Below are 21,542 nucleotides of genomic sequence, written 5' to 3' on the forward strand. Positions count from 1 at the left end.
GCCATAACTTCTTTCACTCACCTATAAATGGATCACTCATCTAAGAGATCAGGGGCTGAAAAATATCAAGTTATAAGGAGATGTTGGTGATATGAGATTAGAATTGAGTGCAAGTATTATAATAGTGTTGGAGTGTCTTGCTTTCATGAGGTGATGAAGGATTGAATTGGAAGGATGACACTAGATTAAGCTTGGGTTGTAATCTTTCCTCTTATCAATAAAGTTTTCAAGACTTTTTCCTTTTGCTTGTGTTATATGTTAACGCATTCATATGTATATCATGTTTTCGATTCCATGTTATTTATAAGCAATAGATCATTATGCTTTGATTGGTTTTTGTTTCTGTGATTGTGCAGGTACTTTCCAAGCAACTTAAGTACGGAAAGGAGCAGCAAGATCGGTCAAGGGAGACAAGGAGCTAGCGAAAACTACAAGTAGGTTTCTCTTCTCTCTTGTTTTATCTGTTGATTATAGAAAAGGTTAAGATTACTTTGTCTATTGTTTCTAGATCCGCTACTAGATCTAGAGGGTTAGGCATTTGTCCAAGAACACTAAATATTCTCGAAACAAAATTGGCGACCATACTAGGGATAGATTGTCCATCCTAGTCTCTTAAGACATTTCTACATACTGTACTTGTGGCCGTTCATTGAATTTCAGTCCTCTTTCATTGAAAATTGAGTCGAAATTGTGTCAAAATTACCTTCAGAATTGCTCACTGTCATCAGCGCAGTCTCTAACTGCTGCGTGCGCTACAATGTACTTCCCGTATAGGTACAGAGCGATTCAACGCACTGTCTCTAATTGCAGCCTGCGTTGATCCCTTGAGGGTCAATTTCCTATCTAGGAACTGAAAGTTTTTGCCAATTTTCTCCTATTTGAATTAGTTGTTGAATGTCAATGATCTTTTGTCTCTGAAAAAAGTTTTTCATCTCCTTAATTTGGCCCTACTTAGACTAGATTGTTGGATGTTTTTATGTATTTTATTTATTATCCACAATCCACTGTCGAAAGGTAGTTTTGATCGATTGTTTTGTCGATAGAAAAGTGTCGTAAAATCATCATTTTCTTCGAAAACTGAAGTGTCGTAAAATCATCATTTTCTTCGAAAACTGAAGTGTCGTAGAATCTTCCTTCATAAATAATCGATTGATTTATTTGTGCATTTGATTTGTGTTTTCATTTAAAGTGTTGAAAATCTTCATTTCTTTAAAATCGAAAGTGTCGTACAATTCTCATTTCCCCTTTAAAAGAAATTGTCGCAAATCGTCATTTTTTATGAAAAAAGTTATGAATCGTTTGTGCATTAGTTTTTCTTTTTGCATCATTCACATTAAGAGAAACTGAAAAGAAATACATGTATTTGCATTGAGAAGAGTTTGTGTGTGCTAAATGGAATGGTTTAGGGAACTGCATTAGTTTGTGTTCTTTGTTGCTTGTTCAAAAAAGTACTTGTATGCTCTATGCCTCATAGCTAGGATTTTCATTGTTAAAAAATAAATGGAAAGAGTGCTTCTCATTCTAGTTGCATTTTTAGGAATTTCATAATACATCACGCGGTGAAATTGAAAGGCAAATTTCTAAGCAAGATCAACTTAAAATGAACATCAATTTATCTAATAACGCATTGGAACTTATCGAAAAACATCTAGAGGTCTAGGCTAGAGGTGTGTTTTGGGGTCTTTAAACCTAGTGGCTGTCGTTTTCACTGAAGGTTGGGTGATTCCTCCTCTCTGATCTGATAAGTGTTAATACAAACTTGTGCTCCCTGTACCGTCGAGTATATGTTGAGAGACCCCAATAGGTTGAAATCCTTTATCCCTAGGAAGTCGAGTCTGCCGCCTTACCGATCGCAACACACCGAACACAACATTCGGGAAGATTGACTGCCGTACGTAAAGTCCTTGGTCATTTCTCTTTCATTTATCACCAAGGTGTATATTGCAGTTTTGTGATTTGTCTGGTAAACCCTCTTGTCTAAAATTTCCAGAGCAGTCACTTTCGTTCCTTTTCGACTCTTTAAAAGTAAAAGGATCATTTGAGCACTTGTCCTTTCAGGCTCATTAAAAATCGAAGGCGACTAGAGTCATCTTTTGCTTTTTCTCAACTCTTTAAAAATGAAAAAGCGAAATTGTGTTCCAGTGTCGTAAAAATTAATTGATCACGAATAACATCTTCATTCCTTAGTTGATTTTAAGTTGATAAAACTAATCCACAATCGTGGAGGAACATCAACCCAAACCCCGTCGTTCGTGGAGAACAATGAGCCAACCGCCTTTGCCTCCCGAAGCGACACCAATTCGGACAAAGTGGTCTCGTTTAACTGAATCTAGTACATCAAAAACTCCTAGTTCTTCATCCAAGTTACCTGAAACATTTGTTTCAGTAGCTACAGAGACTCTAGTTACTCCAACTATTTCTGGTACATCCGTTCCTAAAGAAGAAGTTTCACAATTACCTGAGGACATTAGCACTGATCCTAGTGTAACAGTAACCGAAGTTGTCCAACAACAAGTTGATACTCAACTTGAAATTGTTCAACAAGAAAGTGCTTTTGAACTTGAAATAGCTCAACCAAGAGTTGGTCCAGAATCTATCCCAGTTCAAATAGAAGTTACATCTGAACCTGAAGTTGTTCAGGAACCTCCCTTTGAAACTGTTGTTCATTTACCTGAACATCTGGACTTCGAATTTCAACATTCAGAAGTTGTTACCCCTCAAACATCAGTCACTGTTGAAACTACTCTTTCATCAACACCAGAAATCTTTTACGGACCTAACAGTCAAGTTCTTCCACCAGATTTGATTGCCATAGAGGAGGAATTAGTAGAAGATTCCACACCTGGAACCCCGTTTCACTTTGGAACTGGGCTTAATCTTTATCCTACTACTCCTGATTACTTTGCTTCATCTGATCCTACTTCCTTTCAAGTACCCGTCGAATCTTTAGGACAACTTTTGGGCCAGTTAACTATGGTTGAACAACCGTTAACATCCAAGATTGTATCATTTGATGCAGCTGCAGCAGAATCTTCTATTGTAACTCCTTCGATGTTTTCTACCACACCTAAGTCTCACCTGTATGGTGAATCGTCCGTCTCGGTTGGTTACCAATCATTGTCTGGAACCCACTCAGGGGTTGCTTCTGCACCATGGTCATCACCCATGTCCTCGTCCGAAATTCTACCTGGTTCTTCTCTAATGGAAACTCAACAGTGTGATTTTGCACATCAGTGTCATGTTGGGCAATATGGTCATCAAATACTTGTGTATTCATTAAATACTGGATTGCCATCATATGGAGAGAAATATGCTTATTCACTGTATCCTCCTTATTCCGGAGGACAACCATATGGAAGTTTCCCACAATATTCAAGTCAACTTGGAATTAGAGTTTGTCAATGGCAACCAACAATGCCAACTCAACCAAGACTTGTGTATCCAACACAACCAATGCAAACTATGTCAAATATTCCTACTATACCTGTTGACACTATTGTGCCACAGTCACAAACCCAAACTGTTGTATCTCAACTGATACAAACTGATCCTTCTTCCTTGCAACCACACGTTTCAAGTCAAGAGGTTCAAGTTTCTCAAGTTGTTACACAACAGCCACTTGTTTCTGGAGCTCAGCAACAAACTCAGGTTAGTCTACCTTTATTTGGACTAACCCAGGCTTACACTGGTATATTTGATTCACAACCTAGTCAACCTTTCATTGTTGGGCAACAATAGTTGTCTCAACAACCGTGGTTGCCACAATTCCAACAGTTCCAACCTCAGTTTGGACTTGGTTCACAAGCCCAACCTGGTTTTGGTCAATATCAAGCTTACCAAGGCCCTGGGCAACAAGGCTTTGCAGGTTATGCACAACCACAATTTCAATCTGGTTATCAACAACCACCTTATACTAGTTTTGTTCAACAACCATACCAAAGTTACCAAATGCAGATGCCCTATGCTGGTATGCAAAGACCTATTGCACAGGCAATTCCATCATATCTTAGGTATGCTCAACCTGACTTGAATCGACAATTGCCATTCGTATCAACTTTAGAATTACCAGATTTAAACCGGCTCACTAATGATCCAATCGCATATGCACCTTGGTGGCTAGTAATTCCGCATAAGTTACCATCTGATATTCCGAGTTTAACGAAAATCCTGGAGAAGACACCATCGAATCATGTTATGACCTTTCATTTATGGTGTTCATCCAACATTTTGAATGATGATTCGAACAGACTTCGTCTTTTCCAAAGAACACTCACTAGTCCAACTGCTAAATGGTACATTGAATTACCAAGAGCTTCTTTCGATAACTTCACCACTTTAGCCCCTACCTTTTTGACCCACTTCCAGTTACCTATCAGATACGAAACTGGAATAGAACTCTTGACCAACTTTAAACAGACTACCTCTACCCATATATCAGATCATATTCATGAGTGGCGGCAGCATCGTCGAATGGTTAAGACATACATTCCCGATCAGCTTTTAGCTGAGTGGTTCATAAAATCCTTGTTGCCATCAATCACTGAGGATGTGGCAAAACATGGAGTCGTCACAGAAGAGCAAGTTATCACTCGTGCCCAATACTTGGATTTGATTTACACATAATCTGGCACCTCTATGATAAAATTCCAGATGTACCTAGACCAGCTTTCACTGTTCCACCACCTCCACAATCGAATAGGGACTCTCATGGCGGCGACAGTGTGATCGGTCCTTTGAGCACACAGGGGACAAGAAGACCATCTGGTCAAACTCTTGTTATTTCCAGTCAAGCTGCAAATGCATCAAAAAACACTCATGCCTCTAAGATTAATGCTATGTCATCTGACAAAGGCAAAAAAACAAAGCAACCAGGAGGTAAGAAAAAGGGGAAGAATAACAAAAAAAACAAGCAAATTCCACTCGAGAGAAATCATTTGAATCCCCTACCATGGCAAAGAAACCTCGTTATCCATGTCTGATATGTAATGGCGAGCATTATACAAGAGATTGTCCACATCGCTCTGAGGTCTCTAAACTGTTAAAGACTTCAACCACATCAACAGTGTTGACAGATCCATTTCCTACCCTGGAGACACATTTGGTTGCAACTAACAATGCTTCCACATCCCAAGTACTTATGTTATCCATCGTAAATTCACAAAACGATGTTTTGGTGTCAACACGAAACAAAGATTATGGAAATTCGTTGTCGTCGAATAACCAAGCCACTGATCAACCTAGTACTTCGACCTCGACTTCACCTAAAGTTGTTCCACCAATCGTACCTGAATTGACAATAAAACCACCTAAGAGAGTTGTGCACAAATCAAAATTCAATCCTCGTGCTCGAGCAGCTCAAAACTATAATATAGTGGAAGATCTGGCTCAATCACCTTCTGCTATGTCAACACTCGAGGTGTTGCAAAACTGTCCCACCCAGAAACAAGCTTTATTGTCAGCAATAGGTGGAATAGATCCTACAAATTCGAATCTTGTGGTTTTTAACCATGCGGGATATTCACCATAGTTATCGGTGCAATTAGCTTTCCTAATACAAGTAAAAGCTCTCAATAAAAACGTTCACCGAACTATTATTGATGAGGGGGCATCTACTTGCATTATGTCCATGAGCTGTTGGAAAATACTTGGTTCACCGCTTTTGTCACAATCACCAACTACATTAAAAGCCTTTGATGGAAGAACATATACTCCATATGGGATTTTGAATAACCTGCAAAACCAACTAGGGGGCAAGACAGTGTGGAACGACAAGGACCTCGGTCAAAGCGCGCTGAACCAATGGCGATGGCAGCCAGTGTGGAACGACGAGGACCTCAGTCAAAGCGCGCTGACCGAGGCCCATGGAGACTGTGCAGGAGGTCAAAGTAGCCTCAGATCGGGAAAATAAGGTGATTTTTGATGCGCAATTAGCGCATCGCTGGGAAAACAGGGCCGTGAAGGAGGAAGCCCGAGCACACGGACACATGGGAAGCCGGAGAACCGCGGGCGGAAAGGAAAAAGCGCTGAAAGTACAAAGGCGGGACCCACACTCTAGAAACCGGAGGTTTTGATCGGGGTGCCCTCAAACAGTAAGAGGTTTTGAACGAGAGCGGAGCGATTCCCTTCATCGATCGACGCGTGGCAAGCGGAGGTGAGAGAAAACCGTCGTTGATCACGCGCTAAAGGTCGGACAAGTCAACCGCGTGAAACGTGCGTATGGCGTTGGATCTGGGGGACCCAAATTGGACGACTGAGATCGCGCCCGATGGAGGAAGCGGAATCGACAAGGGAATATGTCGCGTTTTAGAAAGATTTGGAGTCCGTTTGATCACCACGGTGGAGGAAAGACTTCATCCACGATGTAACTGAAGAAACGAACCGACGAAGCAGGCAGGCGCCGTTTGGAGGAGGACATGTGGCCACTCCCTGAGCGCTGATGATGACGCCAAACAGGGAACTCCAAGCGCAGCTGCAGAAGTTGAATCGATAGAGGCGAAAGAGGAACCGAACAGGCATTGGAACGAATGGCTAAAAGCCATGAACAGGGACAGAATACACCGAGACAGTTAGTCGAAGTGGAGAGACGAAGAAGTGGAACAGTGAACCCCAAGAGGAGGACTGAACACCGAGAGACAAAAAACAGAGAAAGAAGACAATAAGGCAAAGCAGAAAGAGGACAGAGGGCCGAGCTAGCCAGAGGCACCATCGAGCACCAAAGAGCTTGAGAGATTCAAGCGATACCATAGAGGAATATGTCTGGACTGGGCACCACATTTGGCTCTTTCCACTGTAGACCAAAAGGTCACAGAGCTAGCAGAAAAAGAAGAGTTTGTGCACTCTAGTGGCTTGGGGAATCCAAGAACCACCCTGCCAAACAAAACCTGCTTCAGGAGAACTCACATTGAGTCCCTATATTGTAATTCTCTGCTTAAAGGCACAATAAAACAAAACCACCACTAAACGCTAGACCAGAAGTGTAGCCTTGGAGAATAGGGTGAACTCCTTAATTTCTTGTGTCTTTGTGTTTGCTTACTGTAATTCTCTACTGTCTTTCCATTTTATTGTCTGTGTATTGGTAATCTGATCGATCCGTTGCTTCAATAACACAGAACACACACCAGCACATGAGTCTGTAATACCTTAGTTTAATAAATCTTTAACTGATGTCACTCATAGGGTGAATATCAGATCAAGTGGTATCAGAGCTTTAAGCTGTAAGGTTAGACAAGCTTGTGTTGGTTTAGCTGTGAATGCTCACTAGATCATAGCTCAAATTAGGAGAAGGAGAGTTGGTGGAAACTAATCTTGAGATTGGGAGAGTCTATCCTCGGAAGACAATATCAAAGGAAGGTTCGGTGGGGCCAAACACTCAATTCATAGAGAGTTTCCTAGCTATAAAGTCTATGGTTGAAGAAATGTACAGAGACTTTAGAAAGCATAAGGTGGAAGATTCATCAAGTTCTAAGCAAGATAAAGAAGAAGATGAGTCTCACTTCCATGACCACTCCAAAGGAAAGGGGAAAGAGGAAAGCTTTCTCACGCCTCCTAATAGCCATGTGCATAATAAGAAAGCATCTTTGATTAAGCTAGATGTTAAATTTGATTTGCCTATATATGATGGAGAGCTAAACACTGAAAAGTTGGACAATTGGATTAGACAAATTGATGTGTATTGCAGAGTACAAAACATAGACTTAGACAAGAGTAAGATTCAGCTGGCAAGCCTACGCCTAGGAGGCACTGCCTTGGTTTGGTGGGAAGGCAGAACCCAAGCTGATATGAAAAGACATGGTAAGACCATCTCTGTCTGGAGTGAATTTGTTGCTGCAATCAAAAAGCAGTTCTATCCATTGGCCTACATGCAACAAGCCATGATGAGTTGGCAAACTCTTCGACAGTTGAGGTGCAAAGTGTGCAAGGGTATACTCAAGAATTCAGAAAAAGAGCATTGATGTTGGGTATCTCACTAAACTCACCAAAGACTCTTTTGAAGTACATTGGTGGCGAACAAGGCCGTAAAGGAGGAAGCCCGAGCACACGGATGCATGGGAAGCCGAAGAACCACAGGCGGAAAGGAAAAAGCGTTGAAAGTACAAAGGCGGGACCCGCACTCTGGAAACCGGCAGTTTTGATCGGGGTGCCCTCAAACGATAAGAGGTTTTGGACAAGAGCAGAGCGATTCCATTCATTGATCGACGCGTGGCAAGCGGAGGTGAGAGAAAACCGCTGTTGATCGCGCGCTAAAGGTCGAGCAAGTCAACCGTGCGAAACGTGTGTATGGCGTTGGATCTGGGGGACCTAAATCGGACGATTGAGATCGCACCCGATGGAGGAAGCAGAATCGACAAGGGAATACACCGCATTTTAGAAAGATTTGGAGTCCGTTTGACCGCCACAGTGGAGGAAAGACTTCATCCACGACGTAACTGAAGAAACGAACCGACGAAGCAAGCTGGCGCAATTTAGAGGAGGACATGTGGCCACTCCATGAGCACTGATGATGACGCCAAACAGGGAACTCCAATCGCAGCTTGCAGAAGGTGAATCGACAAAGGCGGAAGAGGAACCGAACAGGCATTGGAACGAATGGCTAAAAGCCATGAATAGGGACAAAATACATAGAGACAGTTAGTCGAAGTCGAGAGACGAAGAAGTGGAACAGTGAACCCCGAGAGGAGGACTGAACACCGAGAGACAAAAAACAGAGAAAGAAGACAGTAAAGCAAAGCAAAAAGAGGACAGAGGGCCGAGCTAGCCAGAGGCAGCATCAAGCACCAGAGAGCTTGAGAGATTCAAGCCATTCCATAGAGGAATCTGTCCGGACTGGGCACCACATTTGGCTCTTTCCACTGTAGACCAGAAGAAGACAGTAAAGCAAAGCAGAAAGAGGACAGAGGGCCGAGATGGCCAGAGGCAGCATCGAGCACCAAAGAGCTTGAGAGGTTCAAGCCATTCCATAGAGGAATCTGTCCGGACTGGGCACCATATTTGGCTCTTTCCACTGTAGACCAGAAGGTCACAGAGCTGGCAGAAGAAGAAGAGTCTGTGCGCTCCAGTGGCTTGGGGAATCCAGGAACCACCCTGCCAAGCAAAACCTGCTTCAGGAGAACTCACATTGAGTCCCTATATTGTAATTCTCTGCTTAAAGGCACAATAAAACAAGGCCACCACTAAAATCTGGACCGGAGATGTAGCCCTGGAGAATAGGGTGAACTCCTTATTAATTTCCTGTGTCTTTGTGTTTGCTTATTGTACTTCTCTGCTGTCTTTCCATTTTATTGTCTGTGTATTGGCAATCTGATCGATCCGTTGCTTCAATAACACAGAACACACACCAGCACGAGTCTGTAATGCCTTAGTTTAATAAATCTTTAACTGGTGTCACTCATAGGGTGAATATCAGATCATTTTGGTTTGAAGAATGCAGGGGCTACATTTCAGAGGACAATGAATTATGCCTTCCATGACAACAAACACATTGTTCAACCTTATCTTGATGATTTGCCTGCTCATTCGCGAAAACGAACTAATCACCCGCAACATTTGAGAGCAATATTCTTACGATGTTGACACTACAAGATAAGATTCAATCCACATAAATGTGTGTTTTGTGTTGGCTCTGGTCGATTGCTTGAATTCATAGTTTCAAAAGATGGAATTCGACTTGATCCCATTAACGTTCACGCAATCCTTGACTTGCTTCCACCTTCAAACTTGTTACAAATACCAATGTTGCACTAATCGGGAAAAAATCACGATAATATAGTATTATCGCGATTTTTTGAAAATGACGATTAAATCGGGCAATAAATTGGAAAAAAAAAAAAAAAAATGGGCCAATTTTTTCAACGCGATTTTTTGGGAAAAATCGTGGAAAAAAATATAATTCTATGAGGAGGAGGTGACCCAAGCTACCCCTGTCACAAGTAGAGGACGTGGTCTACCTCCAGTAGCTCCTAGTTCTTCAGCTTCTAGAGCACAGCAGACTCCAGAGTCTACTGCCAACTCCACCGACATCTACATCTAGAGGGGCAAAGGAAATCAATAGTATTACACTTTAGTTATTTGGTTCATTTCATTGTATATGACATTAGGACTCATGATATGAGATATATTATTATATTTTTTGTTGATATTTTGAGGTTGAGTTGGGACTCAGTAGTCAGGACTTACTATTAATTCAAGACATGATTCACTGTTATGTGTGATTTTAGCACTAAAAATGATATTAAACATCTTATATATTAGTTCTTTTATCATATTAATTTGTCAATGTATTTATTTTATGTTGTAGATGGTTTAAATATTAAAAAAGTTGAAAAAAAATGAATATTTGTGTACCAAATGATTTTTCACCAATTATTACGATTTTTTCCCAATTATTACGATTTTTTCTGATTTTTCCCCGCACCGAATTAATCCCCGATAACGATTAGAGCAACATTGACAGATACAGAGACTTCAAGGGAAGGCAAACTTTCTGAGAAGGTTCATTCCAAACTATGTTGAATTAGCTAAAGGTTATACACGTCTATTGAAGAAAGGGGTACCCTTCCATTGGGACCAAGTTGCACAAGCTTCTTTTGATGCTCTCAAAGATTCCCTAATTAGAGCATCATTACTGTATACCCCAAACTATCAAAAAGACTTTTGTCTGTATCTCGCCACTACAAATAGAACCATTGGTATGGTTTTAGTTCAAGAAAAAAGTGGAACTGAACATCCTATTTATTATTTGAGTCGTAATCTCAACGATACAGAAAGTAAGTATTCATATGTCGAAAAGTTAGCCTTGGCAGTCGTTCAAGCTGTTCAACCTGTATACAATTGTTTGCACTCCAAGCAAGGTGATATGGTCGACCCAAGGACCACATAATCACTATAACTACAGGGCATTTCTCCATTCATACACAGGTTTTTCTACGAATTAAGGCGTTGAGAAACAATGAGCCCTAAGCGATATCTATTTAGTCGTGAGACAAAGCATTTCAAGATCAAGCTATTGATCTAAAAAGTGGGCGGTGGTTGTGGTGTGATAAAACACTCATATTACAATCCAAAGACCATGGCATTGTTTGTTCTCTTGTTTTAGCCCAGGTTAATATAGCGTGATAATGATCGAATAATTCTAGCATAATCTAAGTTTGGCACTGAAATATAATCGATCGCATGGTATTTATTTTTATTGTTCTACTCTAGACCTGGTACGTAAAGTGTATGGCCATTGGCAAATCGATTTTCTTGGTAGCATGGTTCGAATGAATAGAATCGGTCTTATGGTGATCACTTAGTCATGTAGTTTGAGGATCAATCGTGTGTATAGGAGTTGTTGTATTGATCGAAATATCTGATCTGGTGTAAAGAACATAGGGATTGATTAGGTAATGGTACATCTGGTATTTTTCTCAATTCTAGATCGTGTTTTAGGGCAAATGAGAGCACAAGTGTTGTTGTAGCGATCAAATCTTTTTGCAAGATGAAAAATATACCAAGCATGCCTTGTACAATTGTCTGCGGCCAATACTGACAAAACTATGTATGGGATCAAAATTACTAGCATGCCATAAGCTCAGTGAATCGATAGTGAAAGTCTTAGATGGGTCGAATCAGTGGAGTCATGTTATGGATTAAGGAGTAAAGATGAAAATTCATTTGTTGAATTTGTACGAAGAGCGTATGTGATCAAGGACCAATTCAGTCTGGGCAGCAAAGTCCTAATGATAGTATGCCAAGATAAAGTAATGAGGAAGGGTCGTAATCTATAAATGGAATCTGGCACTTTTCTGATCTGGTGAGCAATTGGGTATAATCACATTCCCTTACTAGGTCACTACAATCAAATCAATCTGATGTGCAAAGGTGATCTGAAATTGATTGATCGTGTATCAGTGATCTAAAATTGTCCTGGCACATTTTAGGCATCTAGTTGTGGGTACATACACATGACTATTTGATAAATTGACATGATCTGATGTCTTGTTAACCAATTAGATGAAATTGTATGCAAAGTTAATCTGATGCATAACGTTATCTTTGTACAAGCTATAGATGATCAAACTTCTGCGGACCAATCTTATGAGGCTAGTTTATGAAGATGGTGTTACAGTGACTAGTATGTTGCTATTGACGGGGATATTGTTGATGATATGAAGTCCGGAGCTATCTTTGAGGTTGATTGAGTTGTTGGTTGACATTCCACATTGTATTGTTAAAGAATAAGTGTTGATGGCAGGTGCTAATTGTTGAAGCTCTCTATTTGGTTACAAGGGTACAATGTTCAGTTACTAATGATGTGTTTTGTTGAGTTAGAGTGTTGTTCTTTGTTGTTGCAAATGTATGATCTGCATAATTGATTGCCAAACTTGTAATCTGCCCACTAAGCTCATAATGGTTGATCATGGTTTCGCTTGTTGACAATGAGGTTGAAGATTGCATATTACTTGAAAGTCAGAATTGATTTATTGATGCTGCTAGGGTTTGGTAATACAGTGACCAAATTACAGGGTGTTAGATACATTACTTGTTGAGTTCAGTGATGCCATGTATAGCTGAGTTGGTGGTCTAGAGTATGGTTGTATGAGCCTTTGTGAGTCAAAGTATGTTGCTAGGGTTTGACATTGAATATGTTGTTAAGCAATAAGCATGTGTTATTGAGTTGTTTTGTGAACATAGAAAGTTTGTATTGGTGTTGATGACCTTGTGCTAGTGTTGCAAAATGACGAGGTCAAATTATTTAGCAGAAAAGTTTATGGTTTGATGTTTTTTATGTTGAGTATGAGCAGAGGTAGATTTAGTGTGAAAATTGATGAAACGAGGTCAATGCAGTGATTTGAAGGTCGGTTCCTTCAGGGCAAGTGGTGGCTTGCTAGTCAAGGAGTAGTGGCTTCATTTAGGTGGGTGCCTAAGAAGAACTTGGCAGTTGGTGCCTCCAACAAATCATTGTCTGCGAATGTTGTAGGAAGTGGATACTTCCATCAAGTTGCATGTTGGTGCTTACATACTGGTTGGTGTGTTGGCATTATGATACAGGTGTTGTCCTTGATGGCAACTCACTCAAATGATAGTTCACAGTGCAGAAAATTAACAAGCAAAGAATTAATGATCAGACTACAAAGAATGAAGAAAAATAGGTATACGCAGGTTCACCTTGACAAATAAGCATATACACGCGATTTAACATAACAAAAGGAGCGTATAACGTACACACTCACTTTCACAAGAGGGAAAACGCGTACATGTTGGAAAACTAAGTTTTTGGTCCGAGATATTTGGTCCATGGTATTTTGATCCATGGTATTGGTCCAAGGTATTTGGTCCGAGGTATTGATCCTAGGTATTTGGTCCAAGGTATTGGTCCTAAGTGGTTTTGGTCCATGGTATTGAGAAAGGCCTAAAACTATAAAAAGAGGAGAAGATCATTAGGCCAGGTGTGCAAGAATTGAATATCTGATGAAGTGTGAGATCTAGTATGCAGGTTATCGGCTTATGGTGCTTTGCTTGATCTGAATCAAGGATGAACCTTAGCGGTTGATGAGGGATAAGATCTAATGATGGATCGAGATCTTAAGGCTTGAAATGAATTATCATTATCTGGTTTGATTATGTATAATCTAGATCTGAATACTGACGCATGGGTTATTCTGTAAATGTTATGATCTGGGTATAACTGAAGTCTGTAATAGCTGCAAAATTATTTGCAGATGTATATGCTGGTTGGCTTTGGTAAAAGCGTGTATACACACTGTTTCGATTCATCAGAGTAGCGTATACATTATGAGATATGATATTTGAATTTACAGTTGGTTCTAGTGGTTGTTGCAGAGTTCTGGGTTCTGCTCTGTGATTTTGGTGACTGTGTTTTGATGACAGTGTTCTGAATATTCAATGGTGATCGATTTTGAACTTCAATTTTGTTGATGGGTCTAGTATGAAAATTGGATGAAACGTGGCCTTCAAATTGTGGTGTTGTGTTCCAAGAGTATCCAGTCTGAAAATTTATGAAACGTGGTCCCTAGAGGAAGAAAGAAGGTTGTAGCCTTCTGTAGGTCGGCGCCTACGTGCTAGTAAACAAATCGGCTAGTACAAGAGCTAGGGGTTGTAGCTCCCTTCCAGTAGAAGCTGGAGAACGAGAGAAGGTTGTAGCCTTCTACAGGTAGAAGCCTGCGTACTGGTATGAGTCTGCACCCATACAAGATTGTAAACAAGTTTTTCTTATATTAAAGAAGACAGCAGCATGTGGTTTTTGTCCCGCATTGGGTTTCCACCTTAAATCTTGGTGTTCATGCATGTTTCATATGTGTGATGGTCTGTTCTGTTTTCACTGCACCTGGTTACTGTTTATGTGGTTAATAAAGTACTGATGCACTGATTAAAGATCAACATATGACGAATTAACTAAACTATAAGTTTGTTGGATATACGCTAGTTGCCCTTCATACAGTTGCGTGTACACGCAAGTTCCCTTCACTGAAGTAGCGTATATAAATCTGATTATGGAAATGAAAAAGTTATTGATTTGCTAACACTGATTCACCCCCCTCCTAGTATTGTAAAAGAAGATTGAATTAAGAAAAAGATTGTACATGGTTTTTCTCCCGAAAGGGTTTCCACCTAAAATATTTGTGTCACATGTGTATGCTTTTCATGGTGCTTCTTTATTTTATATTGCCCTTTCAAGATTTGATGATGAATGGAGAAATGGTTAAACTGGTAAAAATTAATAACATCAATGCTGAAACACTGATTCGTCCCCCTCTCAATATTTCCAACAAGAACAAATCTAATTCACTAATAATCTAGCATATTTCATTTAGATTTCTAAGACTAGAAGAAAATAAGAAATTTGACATTCACTTGTATTTATTTAAGTGAAATTACAAGATGGTCCTCTCTAAGGATCCTAGTCAACTCTTGCTTATTTGGCTAGAGTTGACCAAGGGCATTAAGAAAGTATCTAGATTCTAAATAGGGCAAAGTGATCAATGGAGATACCAACCAACTGAAATAAATAGATGGCCTCTGCAAACCAACAGTGAGCTCAACCAGAGGTACAAGATGTGGCTATGGCCTCCAAGGAGATGTAAGCAATATAAGGGTAGCAGTCCCTACATGCTGAAGAGTCTGTAAATCGTCAAACTCTGTGCAAAATGGAAACCAATCCAAAGATGGATGAACAAAATAACCGAAATGTTTTGAGATTACATGAGATAAAATAATTTTATTAATGCCCCACAACAACCCACAAGTTTGTCAGTGGGACTCAAAAGGACATCCAATGTAGGTACAAGAAAGAGGGAGTGCAAAAGAATCTTCTCTTGCCAAATAGTGTCTCTGTCAAATCTCATCAAAAGCAGAAAAGTAGAAAAAGAACTAGATACCTGGCCAATATAAGTACAAAATAATGGTGTAAGAAGTTGAAATTATGCATCTATATAATTGAGTGTATAATCTTTGGATGAACAGAACAAAGACTGACTTACTACTTTGATTCACTAGCGTTATAAACAGCTATCTCAAATAACAGTTTAACTAAATATGCTATAAAAAAATAGAACTGCATTTCCTCCACACTATTGAAGTTTAGCAGTAATGAAAACTTAGATGCCTTCTACTGCAATCTGATAAGTATTACTATACAATCCTAATCAACATTTACCTAAGATGCACAGTTCTTCATATGCAGCCCAAAGAAGGGGGTCCAGTGACACAGCTTGCACAAAATGCTCAATTGCAATTTTTCTTCGATCAGTATACCTGTGTGAGAAACAACCAATGTAAAAAGCCATTTCTTGAAAAAAAAAATACAGCAGTACGTTCACCATAGTATAAGCATTTATTTATAGATATTGTCACCATTTGTAGCTGTTCAATTGAGGGAGGATAGTGTTCCAGGCCAAAGTTGCATATCTGACATAAAGCACTGATCTCAACTATTTTTACAGATAGGTAGCTAAAGCCCACAGAACAGCTTGTGCCAATTTAATAAATGGTGATTATGAGATACACCAAGCAACCTTATTTTACCAGCAATAACCCAGCATAAGCTGGTCACGTACAAAATATAAAAGGGGAAGGAAAATAGACAGGAAAGACAGCTAGATTGTACTGCTGTTGTTCATTATGGAGAAGGACATTAAAAAGAAAATTTGATTCCTTGAATTAAGGCACAAATCAAGGAATCCAATCCTTCACTACTTTTCAACACTCTCTCTTAGTAAGGAAGATATTTTGTACAACTACCAATTTATCTCTAGGATGAACAAAACTGCTTGTTTCTAATGCCTTAGTCAAGATAATTGTTGTTTGCTCCCCTGTTGGAATGTACAGTAGCTTGACTATCCCCTTCTGCACGCAATCTCTAAGATGGTGATACTAAATCTGGATATGCTTTGGGCATTCATGAAACACTGGATTCTCAAATAGTTTAATGCAACTCTGATTATCACTATGCATCATGGTAGGCTCCATCTACTGTCTAAAAAATCCCACAAGTAACTTCTTCATCCAAATAGCCTCACAAGTTGCCTGACTAGCAGCCATGTACTTGGCCTTTGCTGAACTGAGTGCAACTGATCTCTGGTTCCTCCTTTACCAAGAAATTGTTGCTAACCCAATGTTGAAGATGCCACCTGAAGTACTCTTCTTGTCTGTGGAGCTCCCTACCCAATTTGCATTTGTGAATCCCTCAAGCCTCGCTCCATCAAGAAGACAAGAAGAGCGAAGGTCTAGAAGAAGAAGAAGACTTATTTTTGGGCTATCTCTCTCTCACACGTGCGAAAGTCTACGGTTTCTACAACTACGAAGGAGGCCGAAATCGCAGATCTTAGTTGCAATAGGATGAAGTACAATCTCTTATTGTTGAAAGGAAGAACATTGTGTTTTGACCTCGTTGACCTTGGGAGGAGTTGTCTTGCTCAAGGAAGGTCTCAAAAGGAAGCTGGATTAGGGTTTTTGCAGCTGCTACAGGGCCAAAGTTGCAGGTCAAAGGAGTAGTATTGAAGTTGGGAAGTCAAAGTTGGAGTTTGAAGTTGGTTAGTGTTGGATCAAGGAAGGACTTGTTGGAAGGGTTGCCTTGGTACTTGGAGAAGGACTTGGTCTAGGGTTTGGGTCATTATTGTCTCACTGAACGCAGATTCTACAAGAAGAGAAGAGTTTTTTGGGTTTTCCCCTTGGAGGGGTTTTTCCCTAGCTAGGAGCCTAATTTATGTGTCCTCTGTTGCTACTATTTTTGTTCTTGATATTTGTTTGATGAAAAGATCTAAATAAAAAACACAAGAAGAATAACTAAGTTCACAAGCAAATATTAAGGTTAAGGAAAATTGATATAATAACCTGCCACTTTGAATTTTTCAACATGGTATCAGAGAGAAGGTGAACAAGAAGGCTGATGAAAGGATCATCTTGTGGACACAAACAAGGGTTTCCAGAGGTTTCTGACTTGGATATGACGTTGAATGCCATGTCTCATATCATTTTGTTTGATGAGGAGGCCCCAATAATTGCATCCTCAAGTGGACATGGCAGCAATGCTCCATGGAGAGGATCCAAATGATGATGTAAATCTTAATTACATGGATGAAAACATATTTGATGATATGTAAATGTAATTTATAATGATATTTTAAACTTTTGAACAATGGCCATTGAATACCATAATATGTCATATGATAGTAGACTGCCAATCATAGTTCAATTTTGTAATTTGTACTATGTAGTGTGCATTTACCATTATTAATTTTGGTGATGATGTTGATGATTGAAATTGGAAACAGAAACTTGATGATATGTTGAATGTTATAATAATCTCTAATGATGATGACAATGTTTAAGCTGAATTGGTGATGATGATTTGTTTGTGTGGAATTCATGATGATGATTATGTATTTTTAAATATAGAATCTAGATTCTAAAAGATGAATGGTAATATGAAAGTTTTATTTTGTCATATATATATATATATATATATATATATATATATATATATATATATATGCCGTTTTCTTGCCGTATCATATCTGGATTTTTTTATAATTCGCCGTATCCATTTCAAACCCTGTTTTCGTATCCGTTCCCATATCCGTTTCAATGCAACTTAGTTACAGATCTTGAACGAGTAGCCCGAAAAATTGTAGTTGAAAATTGTATCACGGGTTTGTGCTCAAGCTTTTCTCCACAGGTCTGAAATGTAAACAACCTCTACATGTCTAAATATAAATATTCTCCATAGATTTTAAGCATGAACAGTCTCACAGCTCAAAAAAGACTCCAGAACATGCCTGTCCAAACATCACAAGATTTTGAATAAATCTGCACTTGCCAAGCTCTAATCTTCCACAGGTTTTGAAGCTACAGATCAGAGTTTTTAATTCTTGACAGGTTGGAGTTGCAGAAGGGTTTTAGCAGGTCAGAATTGCAGAAGGGTTTCCACAGGTCCGAATTCCACAGTTCTGCAAATTACCAAACTTGCCTTCAAAACTGATCATAGAAAGACACCAAATCGGACTAATTTCTCCTTCGTTGGGCTACTTTGGATCTGCAGTTCTCTCAGATGAATTCTCGAAGAGCCGGGGTTTGTATATATACTTGTTTGTGTGCGTGAAATTTGAATATACACGACTTTTTAGGAGAGCCGACATAACCTATTTGGAAGCCGACCTGTGCAATAATAAATGTTAAATTTTCTCTTTTAAATTACTTTCAGGAATCGATGAGGCTGCTACAGGTTCCGCTGTAGAATCCATGCCAAATATATGTACTTTTGAAGTTATTGGAGAAGTTGTGGAGGTCTCAACACCATCCAATGAAGATGTTGGTTCCTTTGCAGAGGGTTGGCACATGTGGAGTTGAATCCTCTTCTTAATTTTAAATCTCACTAGTGTTCCCGATTGCCCCAACTTATGACTCTCTCCCTCTTTGTGGGACTGTAATGCATTGGGCTGAAGGGTGACAAGCAACTCTCGCTTCATACAGACCAAATCCATATGCTGTATCAAATTCAAAATCTTTTCTTGGACCAGATATGTAGTGTTGGTATTGAGCTATAAATTGGGAAACCTCAAGACCATTAGATGAGCTCCTTTGTTGTGCAGGTTCTCAATTTTGCAATACCACTGATTTACTTGCTTGCAGAAAAGTATGCTTCTCAGTTGCCAGAGCCAAACCATATATGTACAGTCCATAAATACATGCTATGGCATCATATGTAAACAAGTGTTCCCATGGCATCATAAGCTGAACTTCTTGTCCTCATCGCTGGATCCAGTCAGCTTCCTTTTTCAACTATCTAAGAAGGGCACCTTTGTCTTCCATAAAATGTTCTTTAGGTCAACCATGCCACTAATTTAATGATTAGATCTTTTCAATCAATGCTTAGAGTTAGGGTCTGGCCATGCATAGGGTTTGCAATCTAATCAATGCTCTTAATGCATTTGGCACCAATCAATGCTCATCAATGGATTAGGGTTTAGTCAAGTGGTTAGGTTTTAGGGCATCTTAGACAATGTCATATTGAAATCAATGACAACTTTGACCAACATTCTTCTCATTCATATGGTATTTATTCTCTTGGGCTACTGGGTAAGTGAAATATTACTGATGTAATTTATATTTCAAAACTATACATGTTTGTGTCTATGTTTTATCTAAATGCACGAGTATACATTGATGTATCCCCAAGCCCTGGAATCTAGGATTTTTCAAAATGCGAAACCTGAATCAAATATCACAACCCACCCCCCATGAACACCACTGGTTACAGGAAACTCATAACGTTTTACAGAAATCTAAATGAACCTAATGGTTTCCAAGTTATCTAATTGAACACAATGTTGAAGGACTAACCTGTATATTTTTCCAAGGAGATAATGTCCAGCTGCACCATTTGGAACCTACAAAACCAAGAATGAAAGCATTATGCCACTTGTTTCAAAACATCTTCATCAAATACAAAATATGTAAATCATAAATTTAATTTTATCACAAACAGATGAAGAAGACTACAGCTATAGACTTGCGCAGAACATACATTCATCAGGCTAGTGGTAGACTTTACTTTAACTTATCATACTATATAATAAATAAGTGTCCTCTTTATTTGCAATGTATCCTTGGGATATTAATCGATAAGGACAGAATTCATTAACATCCATATTGATACCAAACACTACCAAAATGAAACTGCAGCACACATTAACCACAAAAAACAAATATTTAAGAGCTTTTAATTAATAACCTCTGTGCTAGGCTCATTGAGAGGACATAATGCTGCTTCTGCTTCACGAAGAAGGCCCATGTCAAAGCATACCAGTGCAAATAAATAACGGGATTGTGGAGATTGTGTCCCTTCAGTCACAAAGCCCAAGCAATCAAGAATCCAAATAAGTTTAAATTTACCGAAAAATAATAAACTGCATATACCAGTGCAAATAAATAATGGGATTGTGGAGATTGTGTCCCTTCAGTCACAAATCCCAAGCAATCAAGAAGCCAAATAAGTTTAAAGTTACTGAAAATTAATAAACTGTATAAAACATTTCAGCCATGAAATTCTAAATAAGATGGAAATAAAAAAACGAAATATATAAGCCATACCTTTTAAGATGCTATATGCACGATAAGCTTGATTGTTACGCAAGTAACAGCTTGCCAATAATTGAGAATTCTTCTGGCATCGATAACAAACAATAACAGTTATAAATTTTGCAAATCTCAAATCAAAAGGGAATTTGACTATAGGTCATAACAGTTAATGTCTTTGAGCGGAATACGATAAATGCTGCAAAATCTGAATGTCCGAGTGTGTGAATGATACAGATTTTAAACCATCTAGCCATGTTAATCGTATCAACTGAAAAAGATTTACTTCCTCCTGATTATAAAGATTTAGGGGAAATTCTAAGTTCTAGAAAGGAGTCCACAGCCAATTGCATAACTACATGGGCCCTGAATTCTAAGTGTGTGAATGCCACAGATTTTAAAACATCTAGCCATGTTAATTGTATCAACTGAAAAAGATTTACTTCCTCCTGATTATAAGATTTAGTGGACAATTCTAAGTTCTCGAAAGGAGTCCACAGCCAATTCCATTACTACATGGGCCCTGAATTCTAAGTGTGTGAATGCCACAATTTTTAAAACATCTAGCCATGTTAATCGTATCAACTGAAAAAAGATTTACTTCCTCCTGATTATAAAGACTTAGGGGACAATCCACAGCCAATTCCATTACACTCAAACTATAACATCTACCACCCAAGCACAGATTAATTCACCTTTCTAAACCAATAGCCAGAAACGAGGAAAGCATATAGCAAAAGAAGGTAAATGGTGCAGGAAACAGAACATAGAAAGAAGGAACTAGTTGATCAACAAAAACTAACCAGCAAGTGAGAAAAACAACACAGGAAGCCAAAAGTTGAATAAATAGACCAATAAAGCAAGCCGAAAAATGGGAAAGGGCAAGATATATAATCGAATACACAGCAACAAAGAAAATAGAACACATCAGAGAAATTATCCGACCGATACAGAAATTTCAGAATAAA

General features: G+C 39.1%; 1 protein-coding gene across 3 annotated transcripts in view; it reads right to left on the reverse strand.

The window, feature by feature from the left end:
- HBT (CDC27 family protein) overlaps positions 1 to 21,542 on the reverse strand; it is a 52,433-nt gene that overhangs the window by 24,954 nt on the left and 5,937 nt on the right. For 2 of the 3 annotated variants that reach the window (XM_089402167.1, XM_089402165.1), the window contains exons 2-5: positions 20,590 to 20,662; positions 20,231 to 20,340; positions 19,840 to 19,886; positions 15,656 to 15,753 (exon numbers count right to left, since the gene is read on the reverse strand). In XM_089402167.1, the coding sequence (XP_089258293.1) occupies positions 15,656 to 15,753; positions 19,840 to 19,886; positions 20,231 to 20,340; positions 20,590 to 20,662 (328 nt within the window). The remainder of the gene's footprint in view (positions 1 to 15,655; positions 15,754 to 19,839; positions 19,887 to 20,230; positions 20,341 to 20,589; positions 20,663 to 21,542) is intronic. The other variant, XM_089402166.1, reaches the window with a different exon arrangement.

This window comes from Pinus tabuliformis, chromosome 2_1 (genome assembly GCF_031772625.1).
Source record: "Pinus tabuliformis cultivar Carrire ecotype Pingquan chromosome 2_1, CPIR1, whole genome shotgun sequence".
In the NCBI taxonomy this organism is placed as follows: Eukaryota; Viridiplantae; Streptophyta; class Pinopsida; order Pinales; family Pinaceae; genus Pinus; species Pinus tabuliformis.